This window comes from Lithobates pipiens, unplaced genomic scaffold (assembly GCF_037356315.1).
Source record: "Lithobates pipiens isolate NorthernLeopardFrog02 unplaced genomic scaffold, aLitPip1_a1.2 Scaffold_27, whole genome shotgun sequence".
Lineage (NCBI taxonomy): Eukaryota > Metazoa > Chordata > Amphibia > Anura > Ranidae > Lithobates > Lithobates pipiens.
Genome location: NW_027507788.1, coordinates 20,918,592 through 20,934,857, shown reverse-complemented (window position 1 = coordinate 20,934,857; position 16,266 = coordinate 20,918,592). Strand labels below are relative to the sequence as shown.

The following is a 16,266-nucleotide window of genomic DNA, read 5'->3' as shown; positions in this document are numbered from 1 at the left end:
AGCTTTGTAATTTCTTGTGTAATAAACTGATAACTACAAAAGATCTCAGCTTCCCAACTATCTTCTGTGAATTACAACACAACTCCACCCATATGTAGGGAGGATGAATAGCAGAGGTGTTTGTAGTCCAAATCAGAAGAGCCCCTAGGCCCTAGGGCAGTGATGGCGAACCTATGGCACGTGTGCCACACCTGGCACACAGAGCCATCTCTGTGGGCACCCGAGAGAGTCCAGGTTTGAGGCGGTGAGAGCGCGGCAGCAAGCAGCAGCGAGGTACAGGAATCTATCTGCACGGGGGGGTAGGTTACAGGCATGAGAGCATGGGAGGGAGAGAAGAGCTTCATCGCCTCCTTGATGGCCAAAGAGGTGAGTAGCAGGCGCAGCATCCCCGGTGCCATCTGGAGCCTGGACTCCTGAAACCTCCTCTTCAACAGTGAGACCTAGAGAACAGGAAGACGAGGACAGGTGGAAGATGCAGATTGCGAGGGAGCCGCTGGATGGGACAGAGCAGAGAGCTCTCCAGGATCAAGTACAGAGACTGGCATGGAAGGTATCGGACTCAATCATACACCAACTACCTGCAGACAAAGACTGGGGCAGGGGGCAGAGCAGGGACTGCAGATAGGAACAGAGCTAGAGGTCTCTCTCATCTTCCCCCTCACTCTCCTCTCAGCCCCCGGTCTCTCTCAGCCTCCCTCTCAGTCCCCCTCTTTCTTTCACACCCCTCTCTCTCTCTGTCCCCCTCTTTCTTTCACACCCCTCTCTCTCTCTGTCCCCCTCTTTCTCCGTCCCCCTCTCTCTCTATTAGCGCCCTTCTTTCTCTCAGCCCGCCTCTCTGTTCCCCCTCTCAGCCCCCCCATCTCTCGGTTTCTCCTCTCTCTCAGTCCCCTTCTCTCTTTCAGCCCCCTCTCAGCATTTCTCACACCCCCCCTCTCTCTCTGCCCCCTATCACCCCCTTCTCTCTATCTCTCTCTGCCCCCTCTCACCCCCCTTCTCTCTCTCTCTCTGCCCCCTCTCACCCCCCTTCTTTCTCTCTCTCTGCCCCCTCTCACCCCCCTTCTCTCTCTCTCTCAACCCCTCTCTCACACACCCCATCTGTCCCCCCTCTCTCACACCCCCTTCTCTCACTCACCCCCTCTCTTTCTGTAACCCCCCCTCTCTCACACATTCTCCCTCTCTCTCTCTCAGCCCCCCTCCTGCTAATTGCAGTGTTGGCACTTTAAAATAAATAAGTTGGTTTTGGGTTGCAGTTTGAGCACTCAGACTCCAAAAGGTTTGCCATCACTGCCCTAGGGTGACAACACAAGAAAGAGAATCCGAGGACTGGCTTTAGATATGCTTCATGTGCTCAGTTTGATCAGTTGTAAGGTATGTTTTTGTAACAAGTATTTTCTCCATAGGAGTTGCTTATGGTGGCCCACGTAAATATAAAGAGACCAAAAACATCTCTAACCATAAAGATCTAAGTATCACCATTCCAGGTACCTTTGCTCAGACTTTTCATGCATTGGGTGGTTATAATATCCAATAATGTTAGCGTACTAATGCCGTATATACACGATCAGAAATGCTGCCAGGAAAAGACCAATGTGAGCTTTTGGTCGGAAAATGTGACCATGTGTATGCTCCATCGGACTTTTGCTGGTGGCATTTCCACCAGCAAAAGATTGAGAGCAGGTTCTCTATTTTTCCGCCGGAAAAAGTTTTGATCGGAAATTCCGATTGTCTGTAGCAATTCCAACGTGCAAAATTCCTACACATGCTCGGAAACAAGTTGACGCATGCTCGGATGCATTGAACTTCATTTTCTCGGCTCATCGTAGTGTCGTAGTGGCGTTCTTGACGGTCAAAAGTTCAGAGAACTTTTGTGTGACCGTGTGTATGCAAGCCAAGCTTGAGCGTAATTCCGTCGGAAAAACCATCCAAGATTTTTCCGACGGAAATTCCGCTCGTGTGTACGGGGCATAAGGGTAGCCTGTCAACAGTGGCATGAGGTTGTGGCCTAGCATGAAAGGATGCATAATCCAGGCCATGATCAAGGTAAACCCTTTTTTCTTAAGAAAACAATTACCCCAGATGAGATAGATAAAATAGCTTTAAAACAAGTCATTCCTGACTTTTTTTCTAGGTTCTGATATTCAGAAAGGGGGGGGGGGGAGAGAGAAAGAAAGAAAGAAAGAAAGAAAGAAAGCAAAAGGAAGGAAGAAAGAAAGAAAGGAGGGGAGGGAAATAAAGAAAGAGAGTGAGGGAAAGAAAGAAAGAAAGAAAGAAAGAAAGAAAGAAAGAAAGAAAGAAAGAAAGAAAGAAAGAAAGAAAGAAAGAAAGAAAGAAAGAAAGAAAGAAAGGTAGAGAAAAAAAGAAAGAAAGAAAGGTAGAGAAAGAAAGAAAGAAAGAAAGAAAGAAAGAAAGAAAGTGAAGGAAAGGAAGGAAGAAAGAAGGAAAGAGAGGTAGAGAAAGAAATAAAGAAAGAGAAAGAAAAAGTAAGCCGTAATACACTACTTTGGATTTGTCATGCTTTGTGTGTTTATGATTAGGGATGAGCCAAACACCCTCCTGTTCGGTTTGCAGCAGAACATGCGAACATCCAAAAAAATTGGCAGAACACACGAACACCGTTAAAGTCTATGGGACACGAACATGAATAATCCCCCCCCCCCAGTCCATTACCAGGCCATTTGGGTCTGGTATGAATATTAAGGCGAACCAATTTTTTTTTAAAAATGCATGGGGGTCCCCCTAAAATCCTTCAGGTCTGGTATGGATTTTAAGGGAAACCCTGCACCAAAATAAAAAAATAGCATCGCCCCCCCCTCCCATAATCCATACCAGACCCTTATCCAAGCACGCAACCTGGCAGGCCACAGGAAAAGAGGGGGGATGAGAGAGCGCCCCCCACACTGTGGGCCCTAGCAAGATGGCTGCAGCTGCACATGCTGGTTTGGCCTTCTGAGAGTGCTGGAACCCTGGAGTGTGCTGTGCCAATGCCAATTTTCAGGTCTGCATGGAGCCTATGATCACCCGGTTCCAGGGATGTATGGATGAAGCACTGGAGTGAGAGATATCTCCAGGATGGAGTCAGATTGTTCAGGATTAGGGATGGGCCAAACAACCCCTGGTTCGGTTTGCATCCAGAACATGCGAACGGACCGAAAGTTTGCACGAACGTTCGGACACCATTAAAGTCTATGGGACTCGAATGTGAGAAAGCAAAAGTGTGGTTTTTAAAGGCTAATATGCAAGTTATTGTCCTAAAAAGGGTTTGGGGACCCGGGTGCTGCCCCAGCAGTTTTAAAAAATGAATTTTTTTCGGGAGCAGTGATTTTAATGATGCTTGAAGTGAAAAAATAAAAGTGAAATATTCCTTTAAATATCATACCTGGGGGCCACCACGTTGTAGGAGAGGAGGACGGGCTCCTGTTTGCCGGCCGGCTTTTTATGTACTGTTTCTATACGCTGTGTTTTATCTATCCACATGTAAGTGTGCTACTTTTTTCTCTCAATAAATTGTCCCTACGATATTATGCCATGTTAGTTCCTTTCTTTTTTGGGGATTACTGAGCTCCCTATTGGGACCACGGAGTAGATTAATATCTGGAGAGTACTATTAGGAGATGGAGAGCTGACCCACTAAAAAGGAGAATATCTTTTGATGGGACCCATCGACTATATACAAACGCCCTAATTTATACATTTTCTGGTAAGCGCATTTAATATACGGTGACGGGCACTTTATGCGCTTTTGGATCGTGTTGAATCACTGTGGTGTCACAAACGCCTATCTGGACTCACATATGAACTTTTTATGATTGGATTTTGTTTGTGATATTTTCATCCTTTTATGCATTGTTGTGTTTTTTATGCACTTAAGGTGTTTATTTGTTTGCTATAATCATTTATTGATAATTACTCACATATTCTGACAATATTTTTTTGTTATTTAATTAGGTATAGGGTTGGCGCAGTTTTTTATTTCTGTATTTTTGTAAGGTGGCGCTTGTTTCCCATGTTTAATACAGTCCCTGCACAAAATTAAATTTCTAAAGGAATAAAGTCATTTAAAACTGCTTGAGGCTTTAATGTAATGTCGGGTCCCGGCAATATGGATGAAAATCAGTGAGGCAAATGGCATGGGTATCCCCCAGCCCATTACTGGGGATTGGCCAATCCCCAGAAGACGTCCATTTGTGACAAAATACGACAGTGACGTCATCAGGCTATCCTTCCACGACTGTGGTGAGACGAACGCTTTAGGAAACAGGGAGAAGCTAATAGAGACGCCGTGGCTTATATGACACAACTGCTCGTATGATACTTCGCTCCTGTAAGTGCAAACTCTCTTTTCACATTAAATTGTTTGAATTGATATACTGCACCATGGGAGTTTTATTTTTTATCTCTAAGTAACATTAGAACATCGGCTGGTCCGGATACCTATAAGTTTTGGGTTGATAACTAATTTGGCGTGAACGGCCCACAATGTTCGATCTTCGTCGAACGATCGAACAGCCGATTTTTCGAGCAAAACTCATGTTCGACTCGAACAGACAGCCCATCCCTATTCTGTGCAGACATGTCCTGCTTCGTTAACATCCCAGCTACGCCCCCCCAAATTCAGAAGGTTTAGATAGGAAGGAAGGGAAAGAAAGAAAGAAAGGAGAGGGGGGAGAAAGAAAGAAAGAAAGAAAGAAAGGGGAGGGGGGAGAAAGAGAGAAAAAGGGAAGGGAGGGAAAGAAAGAAAGAAAGAAAGAAAGAAAGAAAGAAAGAAAGAAAGAAAGAAAGGAAGAAAGGGAGGGAAAGAAAGAAAGAAAGAAAGAAAGAAAGAAAGAAAGAAAGAAAGGGAGGAAAGAGAGAAAGAAAGAAAGAAAGGAAGGAAGGGAAAGAGAACGAGAAAGAGAAAGAGAAAGAGAAAGAGAAAGAAAGTATCTAAGTATCTTGCTAGACTAATACACCTCACTAATCGTTCCGTGACTGCTGCCCCTCTCTGCCAATTCCTTCACTGGCTTCCCCTACCCCACCGTGTAAAATTCAAAATGCTAACCTTAACATACAAAGCCCTCCACAACCTCACCCCCATCTACATCACCAACCTCATCTGCAGATATCGCCCAAATTGTCCCATCTGCTCCTCCGAGGACCTCCTGCTTTCTAGCTCCCTTGTTGCCTCCTCTCATGCTCACCTTCAAGACTTCTCCAGAGCCTCTCCCATCCTCTGGAACTTCCTGCCCCAGTCTGTCCGATCAGCCCCTACCCTGTCCACCTTTAGAGCCGGTTCACACAGCGGGCGATGCGAGGCGACACGACTCGCCTCGCCTCGCTCTCGCAAGTCGCCCCCGTTCTGTACAATGGAACCGTTCTGAGAGGAGCGACTCGAGTCGCTCCGACTCAGAAAAAAGGTTCCTGTACTACTTTTGGGCGACCTCGGGGCGACTTGCATTGACTTCTATACAGAAGTCATCTGCAAGTTGCCGCTGAGGTCGCGGCAGGTCGCGGCGAGGCAAGTCGGAGTCGCCTCGCCTCGCCTGCAGTGTGAACCGGCCCTTAGGAGTTCCCTGAAAACTCATTTATTCAGGGAAGCCTATCCCACACCCACCTAACTGTCCCCAAGCCACCCTCATCAAATCATTCTCTGCAGCTATTACCTTTTGTACCACCACCCCCTCCCTTTATAATGTAAGCTCTACATCTACATTGTAAAGCGCTGCGTAAACAGTTGGCGCTATATAAATCGTTAATAATAATAATAATAATAATAATAAGGACTGGCAAGCTATAATACACTACTTTTTTGTTAACTGTTTTCATCTTTACGCTTTGTGCACTCTTAGTTTGGTCAGTTGTAAGGTATGTTTATGTAACAAGTCTTTTCTCCATAGGAATTAGTTATGGTGACCTACGTAATTATCCCAAAGTGAGCAACAACATCTCTGCCAATTTACTCATAAGGCCGCGTACACACGCGCGGACTGTTCGCCCAACTTTGTCCGTCCAACAGTTTCGGCAAACAGTCCGCTCAAACTTAGCATGGACGGACATGGCCACACACGACGGACGAACAGTTTGCTGAAACCGTGCGCGATGACGTGAACGGCACGTACGACGGGACGAAAAATACGACGTCCTATACACTGCATTATAGCTTTCGGCGTGAAAATCCTTTCTGAGCATGCGCGCAACTTTGTTTGACGAACAAGCCTACACACGGGCGGACTGTTCGCTCAAACAAGGTTTCAGCGGACAGTTTTTCGGAAATTCCGAAAAACCTTGTCCGTCCAACTGTCCGCTGAAACTGTCCGCTGAAAGCCCACACACGAGCGGACTGTCCGCCCAAACACTGTTCAGCGGACAAAGTTGGGCGAACAGTCCGCCCGTGTGTACGCGGCCTAACTGTTTTTGTCTTTAGAAATGCTTTATGTGCTCTTAGTTTGGTCAGTTGTAAGGTATATTTTTGTCTTTTCTCCATAGGAATTACTTCTGGTGACCCAGGCAATTATTCCAAAACAGGGACCAACAACATCTCTGACCTTGAAGATGGAGGTACCACTGTTCCAGGTACCTTTCCTCAGACTTGTGCATTGTGTGGTTATAATATCAGATACTGTTAGTGTGCTAAGGGTAACCTGTCAACAGTGGCATTAGGTAGTGGCCTAGCATGAAAGGATGCCTAATCCAGGCCATGATCAAGGTAAACCTTTTTTTCTTAAGAAACCAATGAACCCAGATGAGATAAGTTAAATGCAAGGATTTAAAGTGCACCCTCATCCAAACTCCGAACATAAAAGTATTTAGATAATTTTTGAAAACAGAAAAAGATCTTTAAAACAAGTCATTACTGACCTTTCTAGGTGCTGGTCCTGTGGATTAAATAGGCTTTATGCCCAGGCAGAAAATGTCTATCTTGGGATAAAATTCAAAAGGTTTAGAAAGGAAGGGAGGGAAAGAAAGGAAGGGAGAGACTGTAAGGACTAGTAATACATTACTTTTTTGTTAACTGTTTTTGTCTTTAGAAATGCTTTATGTGCTTTTAGTTTGGTCAGTTGTTCCAAAAGTATTGGGATGCCTTTACATGCACATGAACTTTAATGGCATCCCAGTCTTAGTCCGTAGAGTTCATTATTGAGTTGGCCCACCCTTTGCAGATATAACAGCTCAATTCTTCTGGGAAGGCTATCCACAATGTTTAGGAGTGTGTCTATGGGAATTTTTTGGGCATTCTTCCAGAAGCGCATTTGTGAGGCCAGGCACTGATGTGGACGAGAAGGCCTGGCTCCCAGTCTCCACTCTAATTCATCCCAAAGGTGTTCTATCGGGTTGAGGTCAGAACTCTATGCAGGCCAGTCAAGTTCCTCCACCCAAAACTCGCTCATCTATGTCTTTATGGACCCTGCTTTGTGCACTGGTCCAAATCATTTGGTGGAGGGGGGATTATGGTGTGTCTTTTAGGGGTTGGGCTTGGCCCCTTAGTTCCAGTGAAGGGAACTCTTAAAGCGTCAGCATACCAAGACATTTTGGACAATTTCATGCTCCCAACTTTGTGGGAACAGTTTGGGGATGGCCCCTTCCTGTTCCGACATGACTGCACACCAGTGCACAAAGCAAGAACCTCAATTACCCCAGATGAGATAGATAAAATAGCTTCAAAACAAGCCAATACTGACCTTTCTAACTGCTGGTGCTATGGAATACATAGACTGTATGCCCAGCCAAAACACGTTTTTTCTAGTTTTGGATAAAATTCAGAAGGTTTAGAAAGGATGGGAACGAAAGAAAGAAATTGAGGGAGAGAAAGGACTGGTAAGCTGTAATAAATTGCTTTTTTGCTTCCTTGTTTGTCTTTAGATATGCTTTATGTGCTCTGTTATACAGTATTTTTGTAACCAAATCTTTTCTCCATAGGATTCTCTAATTCCAATGAGATGACCAACGTCACCAATGGCATTCAAGATAAAAGTACCACCACTGAAGGTACCTTTACTCAGACTTGTCATGCATTGTGTGGTTATGATATCTGATACTGTTATGCCGCGCACACACGATCAGACTATCCGGCGGACAACCCTCCTGACTTTGCAGCGGAGGTCCGCCAGACTTTCCAAAGGAGTGGACCTGCCCACACACGCCCACGACAGGACTTTTCCAGCGGACAATCCGCCGGACTATGGCGGGGGCCCGCTGGACTTTTAAAATGAATGGACTTGGCCACACACTAATGCCGCATACACATAATCGGACTATCCGGCAGACTTAGTCCGGCGGAACAGAGTCCGGCGGACAATCCGCCCGTGTGTGGGCTCCGGCTGACTTTTTCTTCTTTTAAGTCCAGCGGACTTAGCAAGAAGTCTTGACTCAAAATCTGCCCGTCTGTGTGTTAGTCTGCTGGACTTTTGAAATGAACGGACTTGCCCACACACGGAGAAAAGTCCGTTCATGTTGAACGTGGCTCCAGGTAAATGGGTCTAGCAAAGGAAGTGAATGTCGCCGCCTTCATCGTCGAGATTGACACCTCACTGGGCTCGTCACCTGGTGACGAGCCCAGTGAGGGCTGCGTGCTCGAATAAGGGTCTGCTATGGACTTTGGGGGATCCCTATGCCGAAAAAATGGTGTGGGGTCCCCCAAAATCCATAGCAGACCCTTATTCGAGCATGCAGCCCAGCCAGTCAGGAAAGGGGGTGGGGACGAGTGAGCTTCTCCCCTCCTGAGCCATACCAGGCCACGTGCCCTCAACATGGGGGGTGCTGTGGCCCTGCGGCCGCCCCACCCCAAAGCACTTTGTCCCCATGTTGATGAGGACAAAGGCCTCTTCCCGACAACCCTGGCAGTTGGATGTCGGGGTCTGCGTGCGGAGGGCTTATTGGATGTACCCCTACCCATTCACCTGGGTAAAAAAGTGTATGTAAAAAAAAAAAAAACACAACACAGGTTTTTAAAATGCTTTATTAGACAGCTCCAGGGGTCTTCTTCCATCTTCGGGGGTCTTCTTGCCAGGCTCCTCCATTATCTTCTGCTCTTTTACTAGCTCTTTTACTAGCGGAGGAGCCCGGCTTTCTTCTTCGTCGTTGCCACCGTCCGGGGGTCTTCTTCTGCCATTGTTGAACAGTGGTAGAAAAATTGGGCCTTTGGTGGTTGTGGTGGTGCAATAAGGGGTAGCTTCAGGTGGATACTGTGCAGGAGGCACACAACACCCACTCTAACTGCTGCAGATGCCTGTGTTACAGAAACAGAACATCAGCAATAAGGGGTAGCTTCAGGTGTATACTGAGCAGGAGGCACACAACACACACTGTAAATGCTGCAGATGCCTGTGTTACAGAAACAGAACAACACCAGCAATAAGGGGTAGCTTCAGGTGTATACTGTGCAGGAGGCACACAACACCCACTGTAATAGCGCTAGGTTCACAAGCAAAAAGACACTGTCCCTGCCTATCCTGCTCTCTCCCTGCACGCCAACACACTACACAAGGCCGCCATGCTGGCGGCCTTATATAGTGTGGGTGTGTACTAAACTTCCCTGAGCTATAATTGGCCACAGGCATCCTGCCTGTGGCCAATTATAGCTCTCCTCGCTGCCGGCGCTGTGATTGGCCAAGCATGCGGGGTCTCGGTGCATGCTTGGCCAATCATGAGCCAGCAATGCACTGCGATGTCACAGTGCATTGCGGGCCGTTCACGCCACACGAATATGGTGTGAACGGCCCACAAAGTTCTGGATTCGCCGAACAGGTGAACGGCTCGTGTTCGAGTCCAACATGCATTCGAGTCGAACACCGAGCTCATCCCTAATTATGGGCCATGATGGGCCACTCGAATTTGGAGAGATCGGCACATAATGTTCGATCTTCGTTGAACGATCGATCAGCCGATGTTCGAGTCGAACAGCCAGCCCATCCCTATTCTGTGCAGACATGTCCTGCCTCGTTCACATCCCAGCTACGTCCCCCCCCCCCAATTTCAGAAGGTTTAGCTAGGAAGGGAGGGAAAGAAAGAAAGTGAGGCAAAGAGGGAAAGGGAGGCAAGGAAAGAAAGAAAGAAAGAAAGAAAGAAAGAAAGAAAGAAAGAAAGAAAGAAAGAAAGAAAGAAAGAAAGAAAGAAAGAGGGAGGGAAAGGGAGGGAAAGAGAAAGAAAGGGAAAGAGAAAGAAAGAAAGAAAGGAAGGGATAGAGAACGAGAAAGAAAGAAAGGAAGGGAGGGAAAGAGAAAGAAAGAAAGAATGAAAGAAAGAAAGAAAGAAAGAAAGAAAGAAAGAAAGAAAGAAAGAAAGGGAGGGAAAGAGAAAGAAATTATCTAAGGACTGGCAAGCTATAATACAATACTTTTTTGTTAACTGTTTTCATCTTTACGCTTTGTGCACTCTTAGTTTGGTCAGTTGTAAGGTATGTTTATGTAACAAGTCTTTTCTCCATAGAAATTAGTTATGGTGACCTACGTAATTATCCCAAAGTGACCAACAACATCTCTGCCAATTTACTCAGACTTGTTGTGCATTGTGTGATTATAATATCCAATACTGTTAGTGTGCTAATGGTAGCCTCTCAAGAGTGGCATGAGGTAGTGGCATAGCATGGAAGGGCTCATAATCTGGGCCCTGATCAAGGCAAACTTTTTTTTTAAAGAAACCAAATACCTCACATGAGATAAGTTTAATGCAAGTATTTAAAGTGAACCTGCGTCCAAAATCTGAACATAAAAGCATTTAGATAATCTTAGAAAACAGTTAAAGAGCTTTAAAACAAGTCATTACTGACCTTTCTAACTGCTGGTCTAAAATTCAGAAGGTTTATAAAGGAAGAGAGGCAAAGAAAGGAAGGTAGGGAAAGAAAGAAAGAAAGAAAGAAAGAAAGAAAGAAAGAAAGAAAGAAAGAAAGAGAGAGAGAGAGAGAGAGAGAGAGAGAGGGAGAGGGAGAGGGAGAGAGAGAGAGAGAGAGAGAGAGAGAGAGAGAGAGAGAGAGAGAGAAAGAAAGAACAAGCTGTAATACATCACTTTTTTTGCATTTAGATAATCTTAGAAAACAGTTAAAGAGCTTTAAAACAAGTCATTACTGACCTTTCTAACTGCTGGTCTAATACATCACTTTTTTGATAACTGTTTTTGTCTTTAGAAATGCTTTATGTGCTTTTAGTTTGGTCAGTTGTAAGGTATATTTTTGTCTTTTCTCCATAGGAATTACTTCTGGTGACCCAGAAGATTATTCCAAAACAGGGACCAACAACATCTCTCACCTTGAAGATGGAGGTACCACTGTTCCAGGTACCTTTCCTCAGACTTGTGCATTGTGTGGTTATAATATCAGATACGATTAGTGTGATAAGGGTAGCCTGTCAACAGTGGCATTAGGTAGTGGCCTAGCATGAAAAGACGCCTAATCCAGGCCATGATCAAGGTAAACCTTTTTTTCTTAAGAAACCAATGAACCCAGATGAGATAAGTTAAAGCGGGATTCCACCCTAAAGTGGAACCTCCGCTGATCGGAACCCTCCCCCCCTCCGGTGTCACAATTGACACCTTTCAGGGGGGAGGGGGGTGGAGATACCTGTCAAAGACAGGTATTTTCACCCATTTCCGGGCATAGACTCCCACGGGAGTCTACGCCATTTCCTGCCCTGCCGCGCTGTCTGCTGGGACACACACGGGTCCCAGTGACAGCGTGGAGATTTCCTATTGCGCGGCGCCGCTCGCGCATGCGCAGTAGGGAACCGGGAAGTGAAGCCGATTCGCTTCACTTCCTGATTCCCTCACCTAGAATGGCGGCGGCAGCAGCCGAGGCCCGAGCGGTCGATCGGCCTCTGCTGCCGGCATCGCTGGAACCCGGGACAGGTGAGTGTCCATTTATTAAAAGTCAGCAGCTGTAGTATTTATAGCTGCTGGCTTTTAATATTTTTTTTTTTTGGCGGAATCCCTCTTTAAATGCAAGGATTTAAAGTGCACCCTCATCCAAACTCCGAACATAAAAGTATTTAGATAATTTTTGAAAACAGAAAAAGAGCTTTAAAACAAGTCATTACTGACCTTTCTAGGTGCTGGTCCTGTGGATTAAATAGGCTTTATGCCCAGACAGAAAATTTATATCTTGGGATAAAATTCAAAAGGTTTAGAAAGGAAGGGAGGGAAAGAAAGGAAGGGAGAGACTGTAAGGACTAGTAAACTGTAATGCATTACTTTTTTGTTAACTGCTTTTGTCTTTAGAAATGCTTTATGTGCTTTTAGTTTGGTCAGTTGTTCCAAAAGTATTGGGATGCCTTTACACACACATGAACTTTAATGGCATCCCAGTCTTAGTCCGTAGAGTTCATTATTGAGTTGGCCCACCCTTTGCAGATATAACAGCTCAATTCTTCTGGGAAGGCTATCCACAATGTTTAGGAGTGTGTCTATGGGAATTTTTTGGGCATTCTTCCAGAAGCGCATTTGTGAGGCCAGGCACTGATGTGGACGAGAAGGCCTGGCTCCCAGTCTCCACTCTAATTCATCCCAAAGGTGTTCTATCGGGTTGAGGTCAGAACTCTATGCAGGCCAGTCAAGTTCCTCCACCCAAAACTCGCTCATCTATGTCTTTATGGACCCTGCTTTGTGCACTGGTCCAAATCATTTGGTGGAGGGGGGATTATGGTGTGTCTTTTAGGGGTTGGGCTTGGCCCCTTAGTTCCAGTGAAGGGAACTCTTAAAGCGTCAGCATACCAAGACATTTTGGACAATTTCATGCTCCCAACTTTGTGGGAACAGTTTGGGGATGGCCCCTTCCTGTTCCAACATGACTGCACACCAGTGCACAAAGCAAGAACCTCAATTACCCCAGATGAGATAGATAAAATAGCTTCAAAACAAGCCAATACTGACCTTTCTAACTGCTGGTGCTATGGAATACATAGACTGTATGCCCAGCCAAAACACATTTTTTCTAGTTTTGGATAAAATTCAGAAGGTTTAGAAAGGATGGGAAGGAAAGAAAGAAATTGAGGGAGAGAAAGGACTGATAAGCTATAATAAATTGCTTTTTTGCTTCCTTGTTTGTCTTTAGATATGCTTTATGTGCTCTGTTATACAGTATTTTTGTAACCAAATCTTTTCTCCATAGGATTCTCTAATTCCAATGAGATGACCAACGACACCAATGGCATTCAAGATAAAAGTACCACCACTGAAGGTACCTTTACTCAGACTTGTCATGCATTGTGTGGTTATGATATCTGATACTGTTATACCACGTACACACGATCAGACTATCTGTCAGACTTAGTCCGGCGGACAACCCGCCGGACTTTGCAGCGGAGGTCCGCCAGACTTTCCGAAGAAGCGGACCTGCCCACACACGCCCACAACAGGACTTTCCCAGCGGACAATCCGCCGGACTATGGCGGGGGCCTGCTGGACTTTTAAAATGAACGGACTTGGCCACACACTAATACCGCATACACATGATCGGACTATCCAGCGGACTTAGTCCGGCGGAACAGAGTCCGGCGGAACAGAGCCTGGTGGACAATCCGCCCATGTGTGGGCTCCGGCGGACTTTTTCTTCTCTTAAGTCCAGCAGACTTAGAAAGAAGTCTTGACTCAAAATCCGCCCCTCTGTGTGCTAGTCTGCTGGACTTTTGACATGAACGGACTTGCCCACACACGGAGAAAAGTCAGTTCATGAACGTGGCTCCAGGTAAATGGGTCTAGCAAAGGAAGTGAATGTCGCCGCCTTCATCGTCGAGATTGACACCTCACTGGGCCCATCACCTGGTATGGATTTAAAGGAGAACCCCTATGCTGAAAAAATGGTGTGGGTCCCCCAAAGTCCATAGCAGACCCTTATTCAAGCACGCAGCCCAGCCAGTCAGGAAAAGGGGTGGGGACAAGGGAGCGTCCCCCCCTCCTGAGCCATACCAGGCTGCGTGCCCTCAACATGGGGGGTGCTGTGGGGGAAGGGGGGCCCTGCGGCCCCCCCACCCCAAAGCACTTTCTCCCCATGTTGATGAGGACAAAGGCCTCTTCCCGACTACCTTGGCCATTGGATGTCGGGGTCTGCGGGCGGGGGGCTTATCGGATGTACCCCTTCCTATTCACCTGGGGAAAAAAGTGTATGTAAAAAAAAAAACAACACAGGTTTTTAGAATGCTTTATTAGACAGCTCCAGGGGTCTTCTTCCATCTTGGGGGGTCTTCTTGCCAGGCTCCTCCGCTATCTTCTGCTCTTTTACTAGCGGAGGAGCCCGGCTTTCTTCTTTGTCGCTGCCGCCGTCCAGGGGTCATCTTCCGACTTCGGGGGTCTTGTCCAGCTCTTTGGTTCTTCTGGCCAGGCCTCCGCTATCTTCTTATAGCTCTTTTACTAGCGTTGGCCCGGTCTTCTGTCGCTGTCGCTGTTTCCTCCTCTTCCTCCTCCTTCTCCTCCTATGACAGGGATGCTGTGTGCGGCGACTTATACAGGTATAAGGGGCGGGGTCACTGGGGGATGTCACATGGTGACACCGCCCCTTATGATGTCACTGTCCCAGTATCCTCTGGGACTGTGACATCATCCGGTGTCATCACCATGTGACATTACCCGGTGACCCCACCCCCCGCTACCTATATAAGTCTCCACACAACGCGTCCCTGCAATTGCGGCCAGAAAGAGCGTCGTGTCAACATCGGAAGGAAGAAGAAGAAGAGATGAAGGAGAAGAAGGAGGCGGCGACAGTGACAGAAGACCGGGCCAACGCTAGTAAAAGAGCTATAAGAAGATAGCGGAGGCCCGGCAAGAAGAACCGAAGAGCGGGACAAGTCCCCCAAAGTCAGGAGAAGACCCCTGGATGGTGGCAACGAGGAAGAAGAAAGCCTGGTGAGAAGACCCCCAAGACGGAAGAAGACCCCCGGTACTGTCTAATAAAGTATTTTAAAAACCTGTGTTGTATTTTTTTTTACGTACACTTTTTTCCCCAGGTGAATGGGTAGGGATACATCGTATCCCATACTCATTCACATAGGGTGAGGGGCCAGAATCTGAGGGCCCCCTTATTAAAGGGGGCTCCAGGATTCCGATAAGCCCCCTGCCCACAGACCCCGAAAACCAACAACCAGGGTTGTTGGGAAGAGGTCCTTGTCCTCATCAACATGGGGACAAGGTGCTTTGGGGTGGGGGGGCCGCAGGGCCCCCCTTCCCCACAGCCCCCCCCCACATGTTGAGGGCACGCGGCCTGGTATGGCTCAAGAGGGGGGCCGCTCGCTCGTCCCCACCCCCTTTCCTGACCGACCGGGCTGCATGCTCAGATAAGGGTCTGCTATGGACTTTGGGGGGACCCCCACACCATTTTTTTGGCATAGGGGTTCCCCTTTAAATCCATACCAGGTGACGGGGCCAGCGAGGTGTCAATCTTGACGATGGAGGCAACGACATTCACTTCCTTCGCTAGTACCATCTACCTGAAGCCACATTCCAAATGAACAGACTTTTTTCCGTGTGTGGGCAAGTCCGTTCATTTCAAAAGTCCGGCGGACTAGCACACAGATGGGCAGATTGTCCGCCGGACTGCTGAGTCCGGTGGACAATTTTGAGTCAAGACTTCTTTCTACGTCCACCGGACTTTTGAGAAGAAAAAGTCCACCGCACGGGCGGATTGTCCGATCTTGTGTACGCGGCATTAGTGTGCTAAGGGTAGCCTGTCATTACTGACCTTTCTAGCTGCTGGACCTGTGGAGTAAATAGAATGTATGCCCAGCCATAACTTTTTTTTAATTTTGGTTAAAGTTCAGAAGGTTTAGAAAGGAAGGGAGGGAAAGAAAGAAAGGAGTAAGCTGTAATACATTACCTTTTTGCTTCCTTGTTTTTGTCTTTAGATACTTATTCAAATGAGCTGGCCAATGATGACCATCAAGGTCAAAATATCACCACTCCAGGTACCTTTACTCAGACTTTTCATACATTGTGTGTTTATGATGTCCAATACTGTTAGTGTGATAAGGGTAGCCTATCAACAATGGCATTAAGTGATTGGCTTAGCATGAAAGGAAGCATAATCCAGGCCATGATCAATTCAACTTTTTTTTTGTTAAGAAAGCAATTATCCCAGACAAGGAAAGTTCACTGCAAGGATTTAACCACTTGCCCACCAGCACTTTTAACCCCTTCCTGCCAGGTCAATTTTCATCTTTCAATGCAATTTTTATAATTTTGAGACAGAGCTTTTTTCTTGTGGTATTTAATACCCACTGGGTTTTTCCATTTTTTGCTAGAAAAATTAAAAAAGACTGAAATTGTTTAATAAAGAATTTTTTTTTTTAGTTTCTGTTATACAAATTTGTAAATAAG

At 46.4% G+C, this 16,266-nt stretch overlaps 1 protein-coding gene across 1 annotated transcript in view; it reads left to right on the top strand.

Annotated features, from left to right (window-relative positions):
- Positions 1 to 320: 320 nt before the first annotated feature.
- LOC143933377 (uncharacterized) overlaps positions 321 to 16,266 on the top strand; it is a 31,757-nt gene continuing 15,811 nt past the window's right edge. Inside the window, exons 1-7 of the mRNA XM_077456245.1 lie at positions 321 to 366; positions 1,401 to 1,481; positions 6,463 to 6,549; positions 7,894 to 7,962; positions 11,158 to 11,244; positions 13,070 to 13,138; positions 15,795 to 15,854. Coding sequence (XP_077312371.1) covers positions 321 to 366; positions 1,401 to 1,481; positions 6,463 to 6,549; positions 7,894 to 7,962; positions 11,158 to 11,244; positions 13,070 to 13,138; positions 15,795 to 15,854 — 499 coding nt within the window. The remainder of the gene's footprint in view (positions 367 to 1,400; positions 1,482 to 6,462; positions 6,550 to 7,893; positions 7,963 to 11,157; positions 11,245 to 13,069; positions 13,139 to 15,794; positions 15,855 to 16,266) is intronic.